The 27,157-nt window shown below is 37.5% G+C and overlaps 1 protein-coding gene and 2 long non-coding RNA genes across 3 annotated transcripts; 1 reads left to right on the forward strand and 2 right to left on the reverse strand.

Moving 5' to 3' along the window:
• Positions 1 to 8,363: 8,363 nt before the first annotated feature.
• LOC140174481 (uncharacterized) lies at positions 8,364 to 12,897 on the reverse strand. The gene is made up of 2 exons (XR_011863913.1): positions 10,747 to 12,897; positions 8,364 to 8,651 (listed from the first exon to the last, which is right to left on the reverse strand). It is a non-coding gene; the product is annotated as an uncharacterized lncRNA (long non-coding RNA).
• A 968-nt stretch (positions 12,898 to 13,865) lies between these two features.
• On the reverse strand, positions 13,866 to 22,209 carry LOC112702974 (uncharacterized). Its single transcript, XM_025754237.2, has 9 exons — positions 20,576 to 22,209; positions 17,609 to 17,738; positions 16,780 to 17,273; positions 16,481 to 16,561; positions 16,258 to 16,362; positions 15,517 to 15,630; positions 15,357 to 15,440; positions 15,217 to 15,288; positions 13,866 to 14,610 (listed from the first exon to the last, which is right to left on the reverse strand). The coding sequence occupies exons 1-9, from the start codon at positions 20,894 to 20,896 to the stop codon at positions 14,338 to 14,340; spliced, it is 1,674 nt and encodes a 557-aa protein (XP_025610022.1). The 5' UTR covers positions 20,897 to 22,209; the 3' UTR covers positions 13,866 to 14,337.
• LOC112702975 (uncharacterized) lies at positions 21,896 to 25,116 on the forward strand. The gene is made up of 2 exons (XR_003154390.2): positions 21,896 to 22,120; positions 24,702 to 25,116. It is a non-coding gene; the product is annotated as an uncharacterized lncRNA (long non-coding RNA).
• Positions 25,117 to 27,157: the final 2,041 nt, after the last annotated feature.

A 27,157-nucleotide genomic window follows, 5' to 3' on the forward strand; every position in this document is an offset into this window, starting at 1 on the left:
AAGTCAATCCTAGACTTCATATCTATCACAAGATTCAATCTTAAGGCATACTAAAACAAGTAAGCATAATGTGCCAACTTTGACTTAAATAAACCAGGTGATCTATCTTAGGGGATTTCTACTCTAACCAACACCGCTGTCCCACAGCCTTCACCAACTGATCCTCCATGCGATCCCATCGCCACCGCCTTCTAAACCTCCTCAATCCCAGTAGAAAACACATGTAATATACAACGCAAGTAAAGCACAAGTAGAAGCATATAAGGCAAATAATTCAAATAGCAAGTAAGCATGTTATTCAATTAGGCAAGCCATTACAAGTAAACAAAGCATACAAACAGTTAGAAAATGCATATGATGAATGCGTGCTCTACTGGCTGTGATATCACATTGTCAGATCAACTGCCAACCCGATACATCTCCATGGAGCCGTCGCCCTTCGGATTTCTCTTATGGGAACCCCTGAGATATAGTGTCCGGATCACTGTCCATGTAATGGCGCCTGCACGCCCTATAGATCCGAAGGAATGTGATAAACCCATTTGTAGGGTTTATCTTATGCTTCATTTAATGGATTTTATGACCTTTTACCCACATTTATTCAATGAAATAGCATGGTTTCATGGTTGTCTCCCAATTTTTGCTTAAGTGTGAAAACATGCTTTCTAGGTCCTTAATTAGCTAAATTTAATTCACCTTTGATTCCACTAGATGCCTTGATGTGTTTGTAAAGTGATTTCAGGTTGAAAAGGCTAGGAATGAATCAAAGGAGTGAGAGGAAAGCATACAAAGGGGAGAAGATCATGAAAAGCAAAGAATTGAACTCGCCTATGGACGCGCGTGCGCACCAGGTGCTTATGCGCACCTTGCGAATTACGCACGCGTACGCGTCGGTGCTGGTATATGATTTTTTAATGAAAACGTGGCCAGCAAATTCAAAAGGGTTGTGGGGCCCAATCCCAACCAACTTTGGCGCCAAAAATGCTATTTAAAGCCAAGGATTGAAGAGTAAAGGGGGATTCCATCATTCACACTCATTAGGATTAGTTTATAGTTAGTTTTAGAGAGAGAAACTCTCAATTCTCTCTAGGATTAGGATTATGATTAGGTTTAGTTCTTAGATCTAGGTTTTAATTCAAGATATCTTCTACTTCTTCTTCTCAATTCCTTGTTGTTGCAATCATCATTCTTCTATTCTTTTGTTGTAATTTCCTTTATGTTGTTCTCATACTTTGTTGTAGATCTACTCTTGTCTCTTCTACTTTCTTCCAATTTAATTTGAGGTAATTCATAATAATTGTGTTCCTTTTGATTGTTGTTGTTGATTTCTTACATTCAATTGTTATTAGATCCTACTTTTGTTATCAATTTACTATGCTTTTCCTTTGTTCCTTCAAAGTGTTTGATGAAATGCTTGGCTGGATTTTAGTATAAATTTCGTTCCTCTTGGCCTAGGTAGAGTAATTAGTGACTATTGAGTTATCTAATTCTTTTGTTGATTGATAATTAGAAGTTGCTAATTGATTTGAATGACTCTAAAGCTAGTCTGTCCTTTAGGAGTTGATTAAGACTTGAGGAATCAAATTGATTCATCCACTTGACTTTCCTCCATGCATAGAGGTTAACTAAGTGGTAGCAATGAACAATTTGTGGTCACAATTGAGGAGGATAACTAGGATAGGACTTCTAGTTCTCATATCTTGCCAAGAGCTTTGTTAGTTGTTAGTTTATTTTCTTTTCCAATTATATTTCTTGTCTAAAATCTCAAAAACCCCAAAATATCTCATAACCAATAACAAGGCACTTTATTGTAATTCCTAGGGAGAACGACCCGAGGTATGAATACTTCGGTTTATAATTTCAGGGGTTTGTACTTGTGACAAACAATCTTTTGTATGAAAGGATTATTGTTGGTTTCGAAACTATACTTGCAACGAGAATCTATTTGTGAAATTCTAGACCACACAAAAAATCCACTCATCAGGATGCGAGCGGGATCTATTGCCACCGACCTCACATCTAAGCACAAGCGGGACAAACCACCGCCCTTACGCCACCACCGCTACCTCGAACAGGTGGGATCCAACCTCAGCCCCTGCCCGGGCACATAGCGTCTCATAATCTCAGAAAATCATTATTCAGTGGTTTTCAAAAAGCATTTTTCAGTATACAGAGATCCATCACATCAATCCGAGTCCTCGACTCTTCTCCACCACTGTCCATTCATAACTCAGTTTTCAATTATCAAAAGTTCATCATTTCTTCATCTCACAAATTAATCATCGTTCACCTAATGTCAAACCCTTCTCAGCACACCAGAAACCTAGGCCTCCATTTTCTAATTTATCGTAAAATAAAGTACTTGAACCCTTATGTTATACCCCATGTTCTAATAATCAAAAGTAGGCCCAAAAGTCTTAAAATAGTGTTAAGAAATTTACAACCGTATTGAGAAGGTAAAATAGTTGAAAAACAAGTAAAATTTTGAGAAATAGGACGTGTGCGGCCGCACAAGGGTCTGTGCGTGCGCACACTCCTGAGAATTTTAAAATGCGTGCGTACGCACAGGGATGTGCGTACGCACAGGTGTAAATTTTTACAAGAATCTGTTCACTCGCACAACCTGTGCCAGCGCCCCCAACAGACAAGCCTTCCCAACGTGTGCGTCCACACAGGCCTGTGCGGCCGCACAAGTTGAAGTTTTCCTTAGATATGCGCGCGCACAAGCTGTGCTAACGCTGCAAACAGAACGCATTTTCCTGCCTGTGCGTGCGCACAGGTGTGTGCATCCACACAGATTAAAATTTTTGTAGGGTGTGCGCCCGCACAAGGGTGTGCCTTCCGCACATATCAGAAAATATGAAATTCTGCAACTTTACAGAACTTTATATTTTTAACACCAACTTTGAATGATCATAACTTCCTCTATAAATTTCCAAATTTCACAAACTTTATATCGATTAAAAGGGTTTTCAAAGATCTTTAATTTTAGACAAGTTTCATCAATTTTTGAAAGCTGTGGCAAAAGTTATGATCGAACAAAGTTTACCAAAAACCCAATTTTACCAAAAGTTTCCAAATGACCAATTTCCCCAACTATCATATCTCAAACTAACCAAAACAATACCAAACCATTCCAAACTCCCTTTTTCATCAAAACTTACCCCTTTTATTCAATATTACACTAATCATACCACAATTTCCTTCACATTTCATTATTTCCAACCTCAATTATCACATATACAATATATCCACCACACATCTTATCTCACTACCAATTCTCATAATCTACTCAACCATGCTTCCTATTCATAATTAACAATACTCATCCATCCAAATCCATTATATTTCGAATTTATCATTTGATCACAACAACACTTCAATTCATTATATCTCACCAACACAAACAATCATCAACAACTTACAATTTCCAAACTTATCCTATGGGTCACTAGCCTAAGTGTCCATGAATATTATATACTACATAGAGGAAACTGAAACCATACCTTGGCCGATCTCCAATATGCACCAAAACCCCAATTGAGTGCAAACTAAGCTTTCCAACACAATCCAAGCCAGTAAATCAACTCCAACAAGCATCAACTCAACTCCAAAGACTTCCAAACTCACAATAATCAAGCTATGTACACACAAATTACAACTGATCAACCTAGGGCTTAATATATACACAAAAATCACAAGAGATCAAGTAGGCTCACCTTACCCAAGGATGATTGGGACAAAATCCAATAATAATCAAGTGCTAGAGTATACCTAGATAATCAAAATCACAAGATCCATTCATTCACCATAGCCAAAAATCGAAACTGAAATGGAAGGAAGAACTAGGCAAGAAAATGGAAATCCTTTACCACTTTGTTTAAATGAAATCGAAGAGCTCGACGAGAGCTTCGCATAGCAACTGACGGCACGCGAATCGGAGCTCCGGAGAGTGAGATATGGCTCCAAGAAAAAGATGATGAATAGTAACTAAAACCCTTACCTCTCCTCTCTTCACTCTCACGTTGCTGTTGCTATTGGGTGTTATAAGTGGCTGAGTTTGCCACTTAATGGACTTATATAAGGTGGGGCTTGGGCCTAACTTAGGCCCAGTCCAACCTGTTATCGTTTTTAGCCCGTTTGGCCCAACTTTGGGCCAAAACTTTAAAATTAACGCCCGGTTTTCGACTTCTAATATTTTTCTAAGATTTTTTACTGTTTCCACTTTTTCTCGTGCGGTACCAGGCAAACTTGATCTGGTTCAATAGGTTCAACTGCCGGTTTGTGGTTTTTCATATTTAAATCCCCAAATTCTCATCCTAACTTTCCAGAACTTAATTTGGGCATTTAAATAATTTCGTCCGCGAAAACTCAGGTTCTTACATCATCCCCTCCTTAAAAAGATTTTCGCCCTTGAAAATCTGAATCACGCGATGTACTCCACGAAACGTCCTACTTTCGATGTTGCCAACCTAACAAGTTGCCAAAGTATCTTGTTCAACATCATCCTATCGTGTCGATGTTCTTTGTCGCCAACTCCTCCATAATCAATTCACTCGGATAGGCAAAAAATGAGTGGATTTGGTTAAGCGATCCACGATCATCCAAGCCGCATCAAATCCCAACCTAGTCCTTGACAAACCGGTCACGAACTCCATCGCGATTCCTTCCCACTTCCATTGAGGAATCTCAAGAGGCTGCATTATTCCTGACTGCTTTTGATGATCTATCTTCGCCTTCTGACACGTCAAACATTTAGATACTACTGTAGCTACATCACCTTTCATCTCAGACCACTAGAACATCTTCTTTAAGTCATACTGCATCTTCGCACTTCTAGGATGTATAGGAAGTCCACTGTAGTGAGCCGTCAACAACAAGTCTTGCCTCAATCTCCCGACATCCGGTATGCAAATTCTCCCCTTGTATCTTCGCAATTCTTCATCATCCTTAGCGAAATTCTCACGCCCCTTATCACCAACTGGTTGGAACAATTTTCGAAGCTTCCGTTCATCTTGCTACGCCGTCTGAATCTCCGTCTTAAACGGGCTTGGAATCTGCAACTAGTTCAAACAAGTTCTTCCGGTAACCTCACCAATGTCCAGCTTAAGATCCACAACTTATCCACTAGCTCCTCTTCCTTGATTCTCATCCAATCATTTGTTAAAGACCTCCGACTCAAAGCATCTGCGACCACCTTCACCTTTCTAGGGCGATATCTCATTTTTAAAATTGTAGTCCTTTAAGCAACTCCATCCATATTCTCTGACGCATACTAAGCTCTTCCAGGTCAAGGATGTACTTGAGACTCTTATGATCAGAAAAGACGCTAAACCTCTTTCCATACAAGTAGTGCTTCCAAATCTTTAGTGCAAACACAATCGCCGATAATTCCAAGTCATGAGATGGGTAGTTGACCTCATGCGGTCTCAGCTGATGCGATGCGTAAGCCACCACGTTCCGGTGTTGCATCAACACGCAACCCAAACCCTTCAAAAAAGCCTCACAATATATTTTGAACGGTTCATGCGGTTCTGGTAAGATTAAAACAGGTGCTGAAGTTAACCTCTGCTTCAAAGTTTGGAAACTCTCTTCACACTCCGACGTCCATACGAATGACACTTCTTTCCTTATCAATTTTGTCATTGGTAATACAATCCGGGAAAATCCTTTGATAAACCTCCTATAATATCCGGTTAAACCCAAAAAGCTTCTGACTTCCGTCACCGTTGTTGGTCTTTCCCATTCCATCACCGTTTCCACCTTAGAAGGATCTACAGTTATTCCTCCTTTGCTCCCCACGTGACCTAAGAACTTCACTTCCTCCTTCCAGAATTCACACGTCGACAACTTAGCGTACAACTTCCGCTGTGTCACTCTGATTATCGTCATTACGAATCCGAAAATTTTTCTTAAATCAAATACCTGTTTTGTAGCATCTTTCAAAACCTTTAAAACAAGTTCAATCTAAATGAGTCCTTTGTTAAAACCTTATCAAAAGAATCAAAAACCATTTATTTGTGAATCAAACATTTTAAAGCATGATTTTCCTAAATTCATTGAAACCTTTAAATCAAAACCTTTCCATTTAAATCCCTTTTTGTTAAATTAAAATTTAGAAGCCAAAATCACAAGTGAACAAAATCTTAGGACTCACTTTTCCTTTTTAAATTGTATCATTTGATCAAAAGTGCCAATCTTAGTTTCAAAATCAAATCATTCAAAATAGTTTATTCTAAACCAGATCACTGTTGAGTTTTCTGAAAGGAGTCAAAATAGTTTACTCAGAAGTTGCCTACTTCAAATCATGGTTTTCTTAAATTAAAACTTTTCAAATTGAATCCCTTTCGATTAGAGAAATTGGAAACCATTTTCATGATTGAACAAAATCAGAGAACTCGCTGTTCGTTTAAGCCATGTCTCTTAAATCAAGAGTTCCGACTAATTCTCAAAACCGAATCATTTAAACCAAAGTTTCAAACTGGATTGAAAACCATTCTAAACCTTAAAACTGCAAAAATCATAGTTAAAAACTGCAAAGGCATTAGTCGATACTTCCGTTGCCACTAGCGCTGAACCGCACCCATCGCCTATACAGGGAACCGCCAAGACTTCTAAGCATACTTGGTGACCATTCTGGCACATCCGCTCTAATCGTTCATCATCACCAGTTCGACGCTCTCGGCTACCACCAAAAGAATCTTCCTTCCCCATAGTTTACTCCCACACAACTCTATGCCCTTGTAGCCCTAACGACGACTTTGCAAAAGATAAAACCAAGCTACACTCATATCCAAGCAATATATGATATTCAAATCATACACTTACCTCTCATCGAAGGATCCGACCCCATCGCATCACGTGCATCAAAAGCAAACACACGGCCTGACTGTTGATTCTAGCCCTCATCTCGTTTCCTCCCATGGCGACAATACTTAGATATATGCCCAGGTTTTCCACAGTTATAGCAATGACCATTTCCTTTCGCCTGATGAAACTGAGCTTTTTTGCCCCTTTTGAAGTTCCCTTGACCTTGCAATTACTGGGGAGTATATCCATCTTTCTTGAAGTTCTGTCCCCTTGGTCCGAGGTGATCATCGAGTTCCCAACTAGAATTCCCTCCATGGGTGTTCCTTGACGAGGCTACCGTCCTTGCATATTCCTCAACAAACATTGCCGTGTCCACCAATTCAAAAAATCTTCTCATCATCAGTGGAGCTACAACACGCTTGATGTCTTCTCTTAACCCCACTTCGTATCCGATGCATTTCCATTCCTCGTAAGACTCAAGAGTACCTTGACTTATCCTCGAGAACTTACAGAGTTCCTCAAGCTTGCCAGTGTATTCTGCTATAGTCGTAAACCTTTGCTTCAGCTGCAAGAGCTCCAATTCTCTGGCCTCCCTTAGTGACTCATGAAAGTACTTCTTGTAGAAAGCCTCCCCGAATAACGCCCAGGTAATGTTCATGTTCTGTTGGCGTAGCAGTTGGCGCTCTCCTTGCCACCATTGCTGAGCTCCTCCCACTAGTTGATAAGTCACATATTTCACAAACTTGTCATACGGTACATGATGGGTTAGCAATGCACACTCTACAGTTTGGAACTAGTTATCCGCTTCAGTATGGTTTGTCAAACCATTGAAAACTAGCGGAGCAGCTTTCCAAAAAGCAACTAGAGTCCTCAGGACACCACTCAAGCTGTCCTCAACACCTTCTCCATTTTCGTTTCCGCTTCTGGCCGGTTGGATTAACCTCCGCACAGCTTGTAGAGTCACAGCAGCATTCGCTTCCAATGTGCTTGCCAGGTTCGCCATCACTGCCATGAACTCGGCATGGTTATCAGCCGGTTACTCATTTCTACTCTCTCGTGAACGTGCTTGATCTTGTCTGCGAGTGGCCATTGAGTTTTCTGTCTACACCAAATAATCGATATCGAGGTGATCAGTCTCAATATCAAAAGCTTAATGTTTCAATTACCCCAAACGGGCACTCACAAACAAGCATGCTACGAAATATCACGTAGATAACCTAATAGCATTAAAGAAAAGACACACAGAGTATGCAATGAAGCACAATCGGTCCATCCCTTAGGTTCACGAGGACGAACCGCTCTGATACCACTAAATGTAATACCCAAATTAGCCTAAGTTTTACCTCGCGTTGTAAAGCAAAGATTAATCAAGGATTACGACAGTTCTAAGCTCATACATATGATATATAGAAGGAATAATAGTATCTAGAAGCCTGATGAATGATAAGGTTCAAAAACAGGATTTTAAAAGCGCAAAACGAACTAACGAGCGTCTAACTTAAGCACAAGGAACAGATGTGATATAAACAAAATAATAGTATAATAGTGTAATATTGTGCAAAACTAGTCACGGCTCGCGGAGTTTAAGCCGGCTAGCCAAATATATAGATAAGAGAAATCTAAAGTTTAAAATGGCTTATACAAGTTTTGTTCTCTCTCAAATACAAGCCTCTAGGCCAAAATAAAAATACAAAAGTGATATATATATATATATATATATATATATATATATATATATATATATATATAAACAAAATAAATCAAAAGGACTCAATAGGTATCCGGATCCTCCGCTTCTATCACCAACCAAACAACTCACCGAGGTGGGTTGCAACCTGCATCTGAGAAACACAATAGAAATATGGAATGAGAACCGGAGGTTCTCAGTAAGGTAACAGTGCCCAGTGATGTAGGATATAAGAACCCGGGATGCCAAAGGCAATCCTAGACTTCATATCCATCACAATATTCAATCTTAAGGCATACTAAAACAAGTAAGCATAATGTACCAACTTTGACTTAAATAAACCAGGTGATCTATCTTAGGGGATTTCTACTCTAACTAACACCGCTGTCCCACAGCCTTCACCAACCGATCCTCCATGCGATCCTATCGCCACCGCCTTCCGAACCTCCTCAATCCCAGTAAAAAACACAGGTAATATACAATGGAAGTAAAGCACAAGTAGAAGCATATAAGGCAAATAATTCAGATAGCAAGTAAGCATGTTATTGAATTAGGCAAGCCATTACAAGTAAACAAAGCATACAAACAGATAGAAAATACATATGATGAATGCATGCCCTATTGGCTGTGATATCACATTGTCGGTTCAACTGCCAACCCGACACATCTCCATGGAGACGTAGCCCTTCGAATTTCTCTTATGGGAATCCCTGAGATATAGTGTCCAGATCATTGTCCAGGTAATGGCGCCTGCACGCCCTATAGATCTGAAGGGATGCGAGCGGGATCTATTGCCACCGACCTCACATCTAAGTGCAAGCGGGATGAATCATCGCCCTTACGCCGCTGCCGCTACCTCGAACAGGTAGGATCCAACCTCAGCCCCTGCCCGGGTGCATAGCGTTTCATAATCTTAGAAAATCATTATTCAGTGGTTTTTAAAAAGCATCTTTCAATATACAAAGATCCATCACCTCAATCTGAGTCCCCGACTCATATCCACTACTGTCCATTCATAACTCAGTTTCCAATTATCAAAAGTTCATCATTTCTTCATCTCACATATTAATCATCCTTCACCTAATGTCAAACCCTTCTCAGCACACCAGAAACAAAGGCCTCCGTTTTCTAATTTATCGTAAAATCAAGTACTTGAACCCTTAAGTTATACCCCATCTTCTAATACTCAAAACTAGACCCAAAAGTCTTAAAATAGTGTTAAAGAAACTTACAACCGTGGTGGGAAGATAAAATAGTTGAAAAACAAGTAAAATTTTGAGAAACAGGACGTGTGCGGCCGCACAAGGGTCTGTGCGTGCGCACACTCTTGAGAGTTTTAAAATGCGTGCGTATGCACTACGCACAGGTTTAAATTTTTACAAGAATCTGTTCACTCACAGAACCTGTGCCAGCGCCCCCAACAAACATGCCTTCCCAACGTATGAGTCCGCACAGGCCTGTGCGGCCGTACAAGTTGAAGTTTTTCCTTAGATATGCGCGCGCACAAGCTGTGCTAGTGCTACAAACAGAACGCACTTCTCTGCCTGTGTGTGCGCACAGATTAAAATTTCCGCAGGGTGTGCGTTCGCACATATCAGAAATCATGAATTCTGCAACTTTGCAGAATTTCAGATTTTTAACACCAACTTTGAATGATCATAACTTCCTCTATAAAATTCCAAATTTCACAAACTTTATATCGATTAAAAGGGTTTTCAAAGATCCTTAATTTTAGAGAAGTTTCATCAATTTTTGAAAACTGAGACAAAAGTTATGATCGAACAAAGTTTACTAAAAACCCAATTTTACCAAAAGTTTCCAATGACCAATTTTCCCAACTATCATATCTCAAACTAACCAAAACAATACCAAACCATTCCAAACTCCCTTTTTCATCAAAACTTACCCCTTTTATTCAATATCACACCAATTATACCACAATTTCCTTCACATTTCATTATTTCCAACCTCAATTATCACATATACAATATATCCACCACTCATCATTATCTCACTACCAATTCTCATAATCTACTTAACTATGCTTCCTATTCATAATTAACAATACTCTTCTATCCAAATCCATTATATTTCAAATTTATCATTTAATCACAATAACACATCAATTCATTATATCTCACCAACACAAACAATCATCTACAACTTACAATTTCTAAACTTATCCTATGGGTCACTAGCCTAAGTATCCATGATTATTATATACTACATAGAGGAAACCGAAACCATACCTTGACTGGTCCCAAATTTGCACCAAAACCCTAATTGAGCACAAACTAAGTTTTCCAACACAATCCAAGCCACCAAATCAACTCCAAAAAGCATCAACTCAACTCCAAAGGCTTCCAAACTCACAATAATCAAGCTCTGTACACACAAATTACAACTAATCAACCTTAGGCTTCATATATACACAAAACCACAAGAGATCAAGTAGGCTCACCTTACCCAAGGATGATTAGGACAAAACTCAATAATAATCAAGTGCTAGAGTATACCTAGATAATCAAAATCACAAGATCCATTCATTCACCATAGCCAAAAACCGAAACTGTAATGGAAGGAAGAACTAGGCAAAAAAATGAAAATCCCTTACCACTTTGTTTGAATGAAATTGAAGAGCTCGACGAGAGCTTTGCATAGCAACTGACGGCACGCGAATCAGAACTCCAGAGAGTGAGATATGGCTCCAAGAAGAAGATGATGAAAAGTAACTAAAACCCTTACCTCTCCTCTCTTCACTCTCACGTTGCTGCTGCTATTGGGTGTTATAAGTGGCTGAGTTTGCCACTTAATGGTTATATAAGGTGGGGCTTGGGCCCAACTTGAGCCCGGTTCAACCCGTTAGCATTTTTAGTCCGTTTGGCCCAACTTTGGGTCAGACCTTTAAAATTAACACACAGTTTTTGACTTCTAATATTTTTCTAAGGTTTTTGACTGTTTCCACTTTTTCTCGTGTGGTACCGGGCAGACTTGAACCGGTTCAACCGGTTCAACTGCCGATTCGCGATTTTTCACGGTTTTTCACAGAAAATACATTTTTCGACACAGAAAAACCTATTGAGTCCAAAAATTATATTTAAATCCCCAAATTCTCATCCTAACTTTTCAGAACTTACTTTGGGCATTTAAATAATTTCATCCGCGAAATCTCGGGTTCTTACTGTGGCGTTTAGCGGCAGCTCAATAGAGAGCTTGCACGCGGTACGAGGCGATTGGCGCGAAACGCCAGGTAGCGGCGTTTAGCGCCAACGTGGCAGCATCAAATTTCTTTTTTTTTTCTTCTGCATGAATTCTGTTAAATTTGTCTAGATTTTTTCTAAAATAATTAAAACTACAATGCGCCTCAAAATAACATCCAAATAGGTTTCAAGAACTAAGATCTTAATAAAACTCAATAAATTCACATCTAAAATAATAAGAAAATATAGAAAGATGCTCACGCATTATTTGTCTTCCGTGTAATCTGATGGAGGAGGATATTTTCCATTGCCTTAGGATCTCCGTTAAAGCTTAAGATGTGTGGAATCACCTGGACATTGGCTGAACTAGAGATGATATCTCCATGAACTTCCATAACTGGATCCGGCGTAATACTAATGCTTATGAATATCTCTTCTTGGTTGAGCTTTGGTGGATTTGCGGGATCATAATAATGATATGTTCAACGGGGATATAATTTGGAACACTTTTAAGGTTGTATATTTCATGAAGTAAGCAGTCAAGGGTTTTGGAGAAGCTTTTGATTTTGACATAAGTATAAATCATAACACTATTTCTTTCTCTTGGATTCCTTCTCCTCTTTTTGTCGTCAAATTAAATTGTGATGGTAGTATTTTGGTCTATAAAAAAAAAAAAGGCTAGGTTTGGTTGTATTCTTCGAGACAATTTGGGTAACTGGATTAACAGGTGCTATTCCTATGGGTACCATTGTTCAGTGTGAGTTGTTTGGTATTTTTTGTGGCCTTCATTTGGCTTGGGACTGTGGGTTTAGAGAAGTAATCTGTGAGATGGATTGTTTTGAGGCGTTCGAGGTAGTTGATCAGAATTTGGGGTGTGATAACTTGACTTCATTGAGAAGATCATAAACCTTCATAATAGGAATTGAAAAGTGAGTCTGGCGTTAATTCATCATATTACTAATGCTGTTGCTGATTTTATAGCAAAGCATGCTGCACGACATGCTTTTCCGCATACGGAGTGATTGATGCCTAGGTCAGATTTAGGCAAGATTGTTGCAGATAAGCAAGCCTCTTTCTCTTAGTCTTTTTTTTTCTGTTTAGGTTTGTTTAGTCACCAAAGAGTATTGTCATTTTTTGCCGGTACTCGATCAACAATAATTTGCACCTATATTTACTAGGATTTTATATACAAAAAGCATATAATTTACATCTATGTTTATTAAAATTTGTACACATAAATTAATATAGTTTGCATTCACATTTTTTAGAATTTGCACACATAAATCAATATAGTTTATTTGATAAAGACAATTTAGTGTTTATAATGATCAAATAATGGCTAAAAATATTAAAAATTCCTGAGTCAAGAGTTTTTCTTTCTTTAATTTCGTCTATCTTACTATGATTTTTGTTTTAAACAAATTCAGAATAAAACATTCTTCTCTAGTATTTTTTAAAATAAATAATTTACTAATGTATGTATTTTTAAAGTTATTTATATTTTGTATATCATTATTTATGTCGCTACATTAAAAAACTATAGCATATCTTATTTGCAAATGAAATTCGTTCAAAATAGTATTTTTATATTTTTTGTTTGGAGTGTAAACATGTATTTCGTTACCACTATAAATAAAATAAGAGTTAATTCTTGTCGGATACTGCGTAAATGAAATTATAACAGCTAAATTTTTTTTGGTGAACATAACAGCTATATTTTAATGTTTATGTATATGGTTCCATTCATTGTAGTTGTACACCAAATTATTTATTTAGTCTCTTTTTCTTACAAATAGCTAATAAAAGATATAATGTAATTGAAAGATGTACTTTTAAAATAAAAGTAAAGGCCAACCTAACCCCTATCCATTTTTTCGAAGGTTAAACGAGTGCTAGAAAATAACAAAAAAGACAACTCGATCTCTAACAATATTATTTTAGGACACTACGTACCATCCATTAAAAAATCCAGTATGAAATTCAAACATGTATCATATCAAAATTCAAAACTATTTAGCAGTAATAATCCAAATTTCTTTTGTATGAATCAATGCATGTGGAATAATTTATCTCCCACAATACTTTACAAAAATTGTTAATATTCATCTGAGAATAACAAATAGAAATCATATCTCCCTAATGTGAATACAGAAAAAAGTAATAGTCAATAATTAAAGAGTGATTGGTTAATTGATGCTTCATAACTCATTAGTCATTACAGGTTATAACTAAAATATGAATTCTAGTCAAGAGTCATATGTGAAATTTTTTATTAACATATATGTACAAAAAGGACCGAAAAGTTAGGTCCCTGGTTACCCTCTTAAGACCACATCTTCCAAAAACATAATGGAACAAGGCACAACATTAAGCTGTTTTGCAACACATGAAGGACCAGTTCAACAAAAGAGGGAAACCACCAAAGAAACCATGGTCAACCCCACCTTTTTAATGTACCCTTAGTATACAGGGATTTGAGTTGTGTGGTTCTCAACCCTGCCCTGACAATTCTAACCAAAGGCTATCATCAATCTTCAACAAGGCACCATGCTCTTTACTGAGTGTTGTTAACCGCATCAATCCCCTTGGGGATAGGCAACAATAGCCTATTGAGTTCCCTTGCAGGATGTGTTTGCAGCATCAGCAAGATGTTCTTCGCCATTGCTTTTTCCCCTTCTTCTGAGGCAACTTGAACGGACTCCAACTCTTCCTGCGCTTGGAGGTTTCACAGAAGAGACCGGATGCTAGAGCTTGCTGAAGCCACAGGTCAAATGCCTCTTCATCTTCATCTGTCATCATCTCAGCATCCAAGTCCCATGGGAATCTGCTCGAGTTGCTGCGTTGGCTTTTCTCCAGGCCAACCATGTTTACATGGAAACTCGGCCGATGAGTGTTGGGCCTACAAGCCATTCCCTGGATAAAATGAATAAGATGTAAGGTATATCAAGTGGTGTTGAAAACATATATCCATCTCAAGGTCCCTTTTCAACCCCTTTTTTTTTTCTTTTGGTTTTCTTTTAAGCCTACGGAAAGCGGACACCATGTCGAAAATTTGTACATATTGTTTCAATTTTAACACGAGGGAATTCACATGTTACACTCTTCCTCAGATGGCGTGTACTTCCATTGCTAACAAAACAACAATAACCAAAATGTTATATCAATGCAAATCCAATCAAGTGGAACACATAGAAGTTTCTTTGTGCAAGACTATATTATCACACAATCATTGAATTGAAACGACACATCCTACGAAAATATTTTACAAAAAGATGGACTGTAAATGGTAGCCATCCCCATTCACATTCGATTTGTTGGTTCAATCTCCTATTAGCTCATTCAATGATTGTCACTCAACAGTATTGTCCAGCCAAGCAAATCATACAAGTACAAATTCCATCAATTCCATTGCTGTATCGTTTTTATTTCCTCTCTATTCTAGCAACTTCAGATAAAGCACCAAAACAGGTAAAGACGCACTACTTGACATCAGGAAATATTTGGTAAAAGTAGACAGACCTGACATATAGCCCATTCTGACACATCAAAAATTTTGCTCTCCGCGCACACAAAAGCACGTGGAATCTCCATCTACAAAGACAAGAACCAAACTTAGAAACTAAATGAAGAGGATCAAACTATCAGCTTTAAGGAACTACCTTTTGAGCCCTGTCAAATACCAAAGACCCTTTATATTCAACCCATCCATCTCCATCCTTGGCTTGGTGAAACTGGCAACAATCCTGGCTCCAATGAAGTAGCAAAAATCAGAGCCAAGCACTATAACGTATAAGGATGTAAAAGGGGGGAAAATCAAACCTGACACCATCTTGCTTTGGCCTTACTCCTGCTGGTGCATACCCAAATATGTGAATTCCCGCATTTGGTGCACTGTATACGTCTGGATTCTTCAGAGCGATAATCAGAATTATCCTGTCAAGAATACATATAACATCATTATAGCTAAACAACTCTGGAGCTTGTATGATCAATTGAATTGGTTTTGTTCTAAAAGCGTGCTATATGAGACAGGTGAGTTTTTCATAATAATACAAATCCACTTACACTATTAGTAATAACAGACATTATAAATTTATATAATTTGACTTGGAGACATCTGTTTCTCAATTGTCTACAGCAGCACTTCTTTAACCCACCAGACTATATGATAATGATATCCAATTTTCTTTAGTTGTGGTGTCTGTAACCTAAGAGAGGAATTCATTTTTACTGGGATCTATGAATCTTATGAATGTAAGTGTACTATATCTGGATAAATAAAGGAGAAGCTTGACAAACTGTTCATAATACTAATTGACAAACTAATAAAAAAGTTCTCAGCATTGGTATTCCATGTCCCTGAATTGTTTTTTATTAAACAAAATACACAAATAATAAATAAATAAATCTACCAAAACATTCCTGATTTCCACAACCAAAGCTAACAACTAATAAGATTTTTAGACTACATATACACAGAATTCAAGTGCAATACATCAAATTCTATTTTTTTTTTCAATAGAAAGTATCTGTAAGTCATTTGATCAACATCTGATTTACCTGGTGTGAACTACCATGAGACTTCTGGCAGACACTTTTTGCCATGGATTCTTCTTTTCTCAATTGCTCATCATAGTCTCTCTTCTTCACAGTATCAGAAAGAACCTGAAAGGTTCATATAAATAGTTAATTGGAGAAACCACTTTGATGGAAATCATTTATGTTTTATATCAAACATGCATTATTTGATTATCTATCTAAGAGGAAGGAACCCTGAACTTACCTCATATGCGCATTGAAGCTTCTTAAATGATTCACTTGCCAATGGACTACCCATATTTTTATCAGGATGCACAAGCATAGCCTATGTCATTGAAAACATAAAAATGAAATGGAATATTCCAATTAACAAATCAGAAATATTTGTAACGTAGTAAACATAACAGAACTTAAGCCAAATTGTGATTCCAGTTCCACATGCATCATATCTTGCTAATATTCAAACGCATCCGAAGTCTTATACTCTCATTTAATATTTTGACAAGTAAAATAGAGAAAGGATAACAAATACTACACAAATACCTTTTTCCGGTATTCCTTTTTCAGAATCGCTCCGTCAATCTTCTTATGCCGGGGGAATCCAAGGGCTTCATAATGATCCAAACTCTTCAATATCCTTTTCATTTCATCAGCTGAGCTTACTGTTTGCTCTTTGGCAACTTTGTTAGTTGAAAGCTCTTTCTGCTTATCAACAACTGCTGCGGTAATAGCAGGTTTACTTGATGATTTACATGAATGCAAATCCTCGGATTCCTCTGTAGGAATAGAGTATTCACACTCTTCTGAGAAGTCATCTTCCACAACTGTTTCTGATTGCTTCTGCTCTTCAGTATGTGAACTTTCACTCAGATTATCAAACCATTGGAGCAAAAAATTCAACATGTCATTAGAGAGGAAGGCAAGGTTTATTGAGAGAAAAACACCCAGCCATCCCACTCGAACTTGAACACTATATAGAGCATATATAGCTCCAATTAATACCACCAAACGTGCATGATTTAGGGAGAATAAATAACCTGCATATGTATAATTAAAACAATTTCAGGATTAAAGGAGAAAATATCCAATCAGGTCAACAAAAGTAAAAGTTCATCATAGAACATCAACTGAACTACAATTGATGCCAAAGATAACCAAAAACAGACATGCAAACAGAGGAAATGTCAACAAGTAATACAACTGTGTAGAGACAGCAAAATTGGAAAACAAGCCTTGAAATTAGTATACAAATAACAAGTATACATGCATTACAAATACAATATAAAAGTAGGAACCAGGTAACATGCCTAAAATCCTCTTTTATGCATGATAAAAGTACAACACATCAGAAACCAACACAAGAAAATCGTACCTCCAACTACAAGTAATGTTCCTGTTATCCAGATGTTAGCATACATCCACAAAATAAGGATGGCAAAGAGGCCTACGATAAAAAGCCCGGGAGTATAGCCCAAGTATTGAACAGCAACTCCAGCAGCACCCTGAGAAATTCAATTGAACTATGACAAACAATGTACAAAAGTTCCCTGTGCAAAATAACAAATATACTAAAGCAAACAGAAAGCATGCATATGAAAATAGGTTTACATTCATGTTATTCAATATCAATACAATCATCACTGCAGTGCAGCCTACCTCTTAAGCAAGAAGTAAAGCAATGTACAATTACCAGAAGAAACCTAGAAGCTGAAGAGTGTAATTCCCGTTTACCATGCAAAGCCATTTGTTTGTACACTAATATGGTTATATAATGCACTCAAATTAAAGGGTGCAAGAGTTGGTAATCACGAAAATGAATATAACAATGAGTGAATATCGTGGTAGCTACTTAAGACATTGCTTCACAATCTCCAATTCTCCATATTCCATATCTAACATAGTAACTCTTTCTGTCTGATCCAAGAAAAGGATAAATAGTACAGTACTTGAAACCATGAACTTGGGAAGATAGACAACAATTTATTAGGAAAAGGTAATGCCACCAATGGGCATTTGTTAGTTAAGCCAACTAATCTAGTTCATATAAAAACATAAGTTAAATAATTACATAGGTTTTTAAGTTTTAACTCAAACTAGGTTAACTTATGAATAAATAGAAGTTAATCCATAGCAAAGCAATTAAACCAAATAATAATAATAATAATAATAAGGGCTTAGCTAACATGTGCCATTGGGGCACATGATAAGCTTACTATTAATAGAAAGTTTTAAATGTTTTCATTTAATGAATGCAAAACAAATGCATTGAAAACTTAAATTTTTTATATTTTCAATGAAAGCTTTCTTAATTTGTAAACTTAACATGTGGCCTTAGGGCACAAGATAGATAAACCCTAATAATAATAATAATAATAATAATAATAATAATAATAATTAGACACAACACTAAAGAATGCACATATCTTTCCCTAAAGAAATTGTTAAAGATATCCTCCTATCAGCATAAGCTTTTGGAACAAATGATTTCATAACATGGTATTAAAACTTCTATGACCAAAAAGCCTAGAGTTTGATTCTATTAAAATGGGCATTCATCATTGATAAACAGAGAGTGATGTAGAGTAGGTGTTTATTCTCGTTGAAAGCTTACAGGAGAGAGAGAGAGAGAGAGAGAGAGAGGGAAAAATAAGATTATTTCTAATAACTTGAAAGCTGCATTTAACTTCATGAGCTATTTATAGTGCTATGCATGATTCAAACTATAGCTAACTTTCTCTCTCTCCTCTAACTGAATTTCATGCCACCTTAACTAAATGAAACTTCTCAACTCTTCACGAAGCTTCTGACTCATTCTACACGTGCTGCATGCATCACATTGCTTCACAGCCCCCCTCAAACGCATGGGGTAGAGTGCACATCTACCACATGATATTTGTCTCGAAATGAAATAAATGCAGTGACGGGTAGCAGCTTCGTGAATCCATCAACGACACGAGTTTGAGCTGGGAGATGTTGCACTTTGAGTTGTCCTGAATTGTCTTGAAATGACTATCAAAAAGAACATGCATATACTTGGTGTGAGCATCCAACACTATCTTCTTAGATAGGTGGACTGCACTAAGATTTTCACACTACACTATAGGTGTTGGACAATACACGCCAAATTCAATGAGGAGCAATTGAAGCCAAATGCTTTCAGTAGTAACCAATGCAAGGCTTCAATACTTTGCCTCAATAATAGTGTGCGCTACTGCTTCCCATTTTCTCAACCACCAAGATAGGAGAATTTTGCCAAAGAAAACCCAGCCACCAGAGATTGATCAATGATCTAGGTCAGTGGGCCAATTTGCATCGCAATAGCCCAAGATGGATAAGTTGTTCGACCTGGTGAAGCAGACACAATGACCAATTGTTCCAACTAAGTGTCGTAGGATCGGGCACACCATATCTGAATGAGGCTTTTCAATTTTTCTCAAATCTCAAGGATTTTGAGTTGTTCTCCTTGTGCTGCAAGCATCTCACCTCTTCATAGATCTTTATTACCCCCCAAAGAAAGAAATTTAGCATCAAAAGGACTAAAAAGAAAAAGGTCTATGCACAATTCCCGTGTCGAAGCCTAAAAGAAGTTTTTGCAAGAGGGGACATGTTAGAGATAACCATTCTTGTGCCTCCTTTTATTAGCTTAAACTTTTGGAATAAGTGGTTTTATGACAGAGATATTAAAACCAATGGCATCAAATAAATTTTAAATATAATGGCATTGACATCTAGACAGGCACAAAGACCAAAAGCTAAGTAACTTTGCTGGAAACCATTGTCAAGTGCACATTTTGCACACCACCCTAAGTGTTATAACATACTCCAAAATTATAAAAGACAAGGTATAATAAAATTCAGCGCCATTCTTGTAGGCTTAACTACAACATTCGTATATGTTTAACACTTCAACATCTATAACTATTGAAATCGAATATTGCATTTGAGGTACCCAGCTAATGTTTAAAATGACTAACAAGGCAATACATTAATCTTAAATCCTCCAATAATGTTCCGTATGAGTTATCACTAAATGAATAAAATATTAAATGCATTTTAGGTTCTAAAAATTAGTTGCATTAACTTATCAATTAGTACTTTCTTCAAGTATCAGGATTATAATAGTAACGCATTATAAAAGCCCTCACAGCACTGAATGATAAGATGACTGTCACTTCATAACTATACTAAAACTGCTATAACATTAAGTAGATAACAATAACTATTCACAGAACAGCTTAAAAGATAAAGAACCAAACAAACAAACAAATGAACGACAAACACAATCATGGCCCAGAACTGCAAGCAAAAGTGATATAGATAAGTTGAGATAAACACATACCATACTAATAAGAACATAAACTAAGCAATGCATCGAAGTCAAACTAAGGAAGCAGCTCCACATTATAAGCAGAAGAATCACCGATCCGAACTTAACAAACGACTGAAACCCCCTAAGGGCAGAGTCTTTCCAAAATATCAATGATAATTTAAATAAGCTCCAAAATCTGGAGCATCCACTGCACACCAAAGGCCAATGCCGCTCGACAAACATAGCAGTCTTGTCTCTGCCACAAGTCACCGCAGTCCTGACACGCCAGCACGCGTCCTTCTGCAAACGAAGCCATTGCCAACCTTGCTTAAACAACCCTATGTCCTCCATCACTACGTCCTCCTCAGATTTGCTACAAAACAAAAGTCTAGAGAGTCTAAATTACCCCTCTATTAAATTAAATTAAGAAAAACACAGATTCATCATCATCCTCTACCACCATCATCATCGCCGCCACCGCCGCGCCGCCGCCACCACCACCACCACCACTACAGCCACCAAGCCCACAATCACCAATTCATTTTTATTGTTTTGTAAAAAAGAACACAAACAGAAAGACAAGAGAACGATAGATCTACGGCGGGGCGGACCAGATCTCGGCGGCGGGAGGCAGAGACGCAACGGAGCACCACGCGAATCTACGGAAGGCGACGGCGGCAAAGAGAAGAGGTAGGAGACGTAGGGGAAGAGACAGAGGAGTAGTGGAGGCTGGCAGATGCGGACGGAGGAGGGAGCAAATGACAGAAGCAGAAGCAGAGGAGAGAGGTGGAGGTGAGAGGGAGGCAGAGGCAGATGTGACGCGGATAGTAGAGGGCAGCAGAGGTGGAGGAGGAGGTTAGGATGGCGGCAGTGGTGGAGGAAGAGGGCAGTGGCGGAGGAAGGGAGGGAGGAGCAACAGAGAGGGAAAGGAAGAAGAGAAACCGAGGAAGGAGAGCGGGCAGAAGAGGGCTAGGTTAACTTGAGGGTTAAAATTGGAATTAACACAACCCCTTTTCCTTTTCATTCCATCGCCCTTCAGAAATCTCATTCTCATAATCCCTCCCTCCCCCCAAGAAAAAAAATTTTAAATAAGAAAACACACCCCCCAATACACCATGTCCCTCGAACTCCACTCTTTGCAACCTAAGCAGCAGCCGTCGCCACCGCCACCGCCACCGTAATTGCATAAAAAACTTACATCTCAACTTCCCAATCCACACCCTCGTTACTCCTTACCTCAACAACGATAACAACCATTCTGTTTCCCACAACAACAACCGTTTTCATCTCTTCCACTACTCTTCACTCATCCAAACCCCAGGATCCATCTCACTCACCATTAATGTATTACGATTTACGACAGAGGTGGAAGTGGAGAGTTTCTACCTAAGGGGTGCAGCAGCCTGCACTTGTGTACTCCCATGGCGTGCGCGCTATGGCCCTTCATTCGGAATACATCAATCAAGCATTGCATATGACAATCAGGCAGCTGCAGCACACTTGCAGCACCCTAGTCTCGGTCACCCTCTGGTCGCGAAGGGCAGGATACCCTCAACCGTCTGCGCGCAGGAAAAGGTTCAAACTTAAACTCTTGGATTCTCTTTAAGTTCATTGAATCTGAGTTGTGTGGAATTAGATGGCCTACAAGAAGATGAATAAAAGATCATGTTAATTCTTTTCTTGTTTTTCGAAAATTTATTTCAGTTTAATTATTTGTACAATTTGGCTTCAGTGTGTGGTGTGTGATTTGAATGTGCGCCATTTTATTTGCTATTAGGATCATTAGGTTACGTTTTAGATGGAGTTGTTTATTGGAGGGTAAACGAAAATGAGACTTTTTCTTTGGATCTTGTTGATATTATTGTTTGCCTTCAAGATTATTATTTATGTTTTTTCTTTTAAGATGACATTGTTGATTGTTGATTGAAGGGAATAAATTGGACGTAAAATTAGATTCTTCCTTTTATTTATGTTTATGTTTTGAGATTCTAGTTCCAAAATGGAAGGGAAAAAATTAATTAATTTCATAAATTGGCTTGAGTGTGTTAGTGTAACTCATTTGTTGTGTTGTGCTTAGAAAGGTCTTTGATGTTTTTGTTGTTTGCAACTTCAATTTTTTTTAAAGAATTGTCATGTATTCATTTTTAATTTTCTGTTGTGTCCGTATTTGGTAAGGGAATGGAGACGTCAATGTGTTATTTAGGGAAAGGAGTAGAGATGATGCTTTCTCTATTGTCAGAGATAAAAGAGTGATCCTACATTCTCTTATGTTATGTCATTTACCTTTCATATGCTTTAAAATTGAGTTCCTAATGAATTAATCTAATACATTTTATTTCTGATAGAATGCTTTCTTTTATATGCCTGGCAGTGATTGATTACCTCCTGCGGTTCTAAAGTCTCATTAAATTGCTAGTGCTCCTTTAAACTATTTTTAGAACTCATCCGAATCTTCACCATGAACTTATAATCTTCCTGCAAATATATCTTTCACATAATCTTTTTTCATTCATATATATAGTAGCGTTTTCTAATCATGTATTAGTCTTTTTCTAAATTACACTTGCCTTTATAAAATTATTGTTAGGAAAAGCCGTCAACCTATTGTTCCTTTCTTATTATCTATCCCATACCTTGATATCATGTGCTTTAGTCTCACTATTAGGTAGCATTTGTTTCAAGGTACTGAGACTAGGAAGCTGACCTCAGTATTATGTTTGTTGGGCCGAGGCTAGAACTAAAATTTCAGTCTCGGAACACAATTTCAGTCCCTTCAGTACCCCTAGAAAGTAGGGACACAGGATACTGAAATTTTTGGAGACGGAAACTGAAATTTAACTAATAATTTCTTCCAAAAATACCCTCAAACCAAATTAATAGTTCCAAGATTACCCTGTGCTATTTCTAATTGGGGCTTCCTCAGTTCTTCTCTTCTCCTTCTCTTCTCTAATGCAGTTCACCATTGAAGAGCCCTAGTTGAAGCCAATCCCCTGTCGCTGCCGCCAGTACCACCACCGCATCACCGTCGTCAGACCCACCGTGAGCTAAGTTAGTCTCCGTCGCACATTCATCTTTGTAGCCACTGTGTTCGCGTCGTTTTTCAATAAGTGTTATCCTCTGCATTCCCCTGTTAGCTTGTCTTCTCTTCTCTATTCGTGTTTGTGTTGTCATTAATTGGTTCTCTTCTCCCCGGGTATGCTCTTTCGCAGCTTGTCTTCTTTTGGTGTTTTTGTTTTTGTCGCTGTTTTACCTGAATTTTGTATGCAGTTATATGAATTTGTATTTGAAAAATTCTGTTTCTCTGTTCAAGTTTATCCTGTTCCTAATTTTTACTATTGGTTTGTTTATTTACTTGTATGTAGAGTGTGTTCTCCGTATTCAATTTTGTGATTCATTATATTTTTCAGTGTGTTACTCATTTTGGATTTATTATAACTTCAAAAGATATCAAGTTGTTACCAAAGAGTGAGATGCAGTGATGGAAACGAATTTAAAATGCATTGATGATCCAATTTTATTTCATTGTTGATACAGGACAAATTTGTTTTGATGTGCTTTGCTGTTGCTAGGAATAATTCATCAAAATGCTTGCTACACATGCTATATTACTTTCTTTCATAATTGATGTTTCTTTCTATTTTATTTTGAAAACATCAATGTCTTGTTTTAAGGAATTAGGGTACTGTTTTTTTAATGAGTGCCATTTTCTGTTCACAATTCACACTAAAAATTCCTAAGACTTGGTTTTAAGTTGTGAGTTGAAGCTTGATTTTCTGAGGATACATGATTGAACAATCAGTATCTTGTTTTAAGGAATGAGGGTGTTGTTTTTTTTTTTTTTTTTCATGAGAGACATTTTCTATTCACAATTCAGTAATTCACACTTGAAATTCCTAACACTTGGGTTTTAGTTGTGAGTTGAAGCTTGATTTTCTGAGCCATACAGCATCATCTTGATTTTAATATAGTTGTGGGGGGAATGGGACTCAAGGGCATGTTATTTGTTATTGTTATAGCTTTTGTCCTTGTAGAAGTAGAAGTAGAAGCATTAGTAGCTATAGATGATAGTACAAGTTGTTAATGGTATTGAAACTTATTTATTTTGGTATTGATGTTATTGAATTGTACAAGTTATTCATGTTACACTTCTTGTTAGGTGAGAATGAACAAATGCTAGTGGATTGAGGAAGAAACTGAAGCATTTGTTGGTTTCATAGAGGAGTTTGTTATTAACGGTCTGAAAGCTGATTGTGAACAATTCAGACCAGAAACTTTTGGAACTTAATTATTAGGAACTTTTAGAAACATTTTATAACTTGTTAAGCAAGTCCAAGCTGTTATTATTAGGTGAAACTTACTGTTATTTGCGAATTTATAATGTTGAAGTACTCAATATGTCGATCTCATAGTTTCCTACCATATTACACTATTTTGCAGCCATCTAGTTTAATGCTTTGTGAATTTATGATTTTATGTATTAGCAATAAAATTGTATGATGCTGATGTACTTTGTTCTGAGCATAGCTTCCTCTGATCTAATGCACGCAATAAGAATTAATTAGCTACAATAATGTCCTGTTACACTGAATTTATTTATTAGCAATAAGAAATAATATCCAATGTAGTTGAATTTATTTGGCAAAAGGCAAGCATGGACACACTTATCTTGGAGTCATTTCATTCAATTTATTTGTGCAAGCATGAATCTCCAAAACAGCCAATCTAATTTCATTTAATTTAGAAAAAATTTTGCAAAATCATATTGTTCCATGGGTTACTTGAAATCGGATGATGGTTTCAAGGAAGGTGGTCTCCGACTTGTTCTATGTCAGGAGCTGCCGTCCGAGTTGTACGTTTGGAGGAATGGGGGGTGGTATCTACAAGATACTCTGGTGCCAAAGTCAGCAAGGGGTTAAGCATGTTTAAATGTATTGGAACTTAAGTATACCTGAGGGTGTCAGTGTATTTATAGGTGATGAGCCAATAACCACTATTGAAGTAGTTCCACTTTTGATGGTGGATAACCATCCCTTTATCTTAGGGTTGTTGAGATCTCTTTCCTAGAAGTGGGTGAGAGATTCTGGGAGGTAGTTACTCACTTAGATAAGTATGAGCTGTCTGCTTTCATCGGACCCGGCCTCTTTGGAAAAGGTCGGGTAAGTGGATAAGGCCACTCTTCTTGACTGGGCCTTTTAACTTTGCTGGGCCTGGCCTATGTTTTGGGCCAGGGCATGAACAGTGCCCCTACTCGAGTCCGATCTCTTTATTTTGAGTCGGATTCGAGTATTGGTTGAAGTCGGAGATACTTAGGTTTGTATCTTCCTTCCAAGTCGAAAAATTGGCGTGATCTCAGATTTTGAACCGACGTGATTTTGAATTGTCAACTATCGCGTCTGTTGGCTTTTCACATTAACACGTGGAGAGCGGTTACATTGGTAACTGCGCACTCTTTTAATGAGCGAGTTATTTGACGATTGTGCCCCTGGGGTCTTATAAATAGTTCCCTCTTTTCCTCTTTCTTCTTTTTCGTCTTCCCTTCGAACTTCTTCTCTCTTTTGCGCACTTTGTTCTTCAAAACATTGGCTTCCCAGTTCTTTGGTGCTAGTTTCGTCTTCATCGACAATCTCCTTTCTTCGAGAAAAGGTTAGTTTCTCACTACCCACACTTTTCTTGACCTTATAAAGCTCCTCTTGCCTTTGTTTGATAAATTACGTGCTTGATGAGAGAGAGATTTCTTGTGTAAGTTATACGTGAAAACTTGTCTCACAACAAATTTTTTACCGGCAAGTGCACCAGATTGTCGTCAAGTAAAACTCACTATAGAGTGAGGTCGAATCCCACAGGAATCGGTTGGTTGATCAACTTTAATTGGAGAATTATTCTAGTTGAATTGAATCAGATTGAATTAAGGGTTGAAGAATTTAAATTGGCGGAAAACTTAATGTGCAAGAAATGTAAATAATTGAAGGTAAATGACAGAAATTAAATGGCCGAAAGGAAATTGCAGGTAATTAAAGTGTAGAAGCTTAAATTGCAAGAAATTAAAAGGGAATGGGGTTGTTGAGCATCAAAGTAAATTGCAGAATTGAAAGAATGGGTAAAATCAGAAGTGGGAAAGCTCATTGCGGTCAGGAGATGTGATAATCCTCCGGATCAAATTTATTTTCATCTCTTCTTCAATCAATGCATTCATTGATCTCTTTGGCAATCTTAGGTGATTAGATCCCAATTCCTTGGCAATCTAATATCTCTAAGCATCAACAATTGCCCAATTTCTTGATTTAAGTGCTCATGGGAAGAGATGAAGTTTAGTCACTAATTATACCGCACACATTCATAGATCAAAGTATTAGTAGGATTACATGTCACTATATCCATCCAAACCCCAATCTAATCCAATGTGAGAAAGATTTCAAGCATGATTCTGTGATTTCTCTTCCAAGACTATCACAGAACCCAATTACATTCAATTTCTCTTCCAAGACAATTGAATGATTGAATGAAGAACGAAATCTTTCTAGTAGATCAAGACAAAAGATAGAAGAAGAATAATGAAAACTAATTTTGATCCATTGAATTACACAGAGCTCCCTAATCCAATGAAAGAGGGTT

Source organism: Arachis hypogaea, chromosome 7 (assembly GCF_003086295.3).
Source record: "Arachis hypogaea cultivar Tifrunner chromosome 7, arahy.Tifrunner.gnm2.J5K5, whole genome shotgun sequence".
Lineage (NCBI taxonomy): Eukaryota > Viridiplantae > Streptophyta > Magnoliopsida > Fabales > Fabaceae > Arachis > Arachis hypogaea.

Coding starts and splice junctions, on each gene's coding strand:
- LOC112702974 (XM_025754237.2), bottom strand. CDS start 20,896: ATGGAGGACATAGGGTTGTTTAAGCAAGGTTGGCAATGGCTTCGTTTG. Junction 16,562..16,779: donor AAAAGGAATACCGGAAAAAG/GTATTTGTGTAG, acceptor TCAATGACATAG/GCTATGCTTGTGCATCCTGA. Junction 15,631..16,257: donor CTCATGGTAGTTCACACCAG/GTAAATCAGATG, acceptor TATTCTTGACAG/GATAATTCTGATTATCGCTC.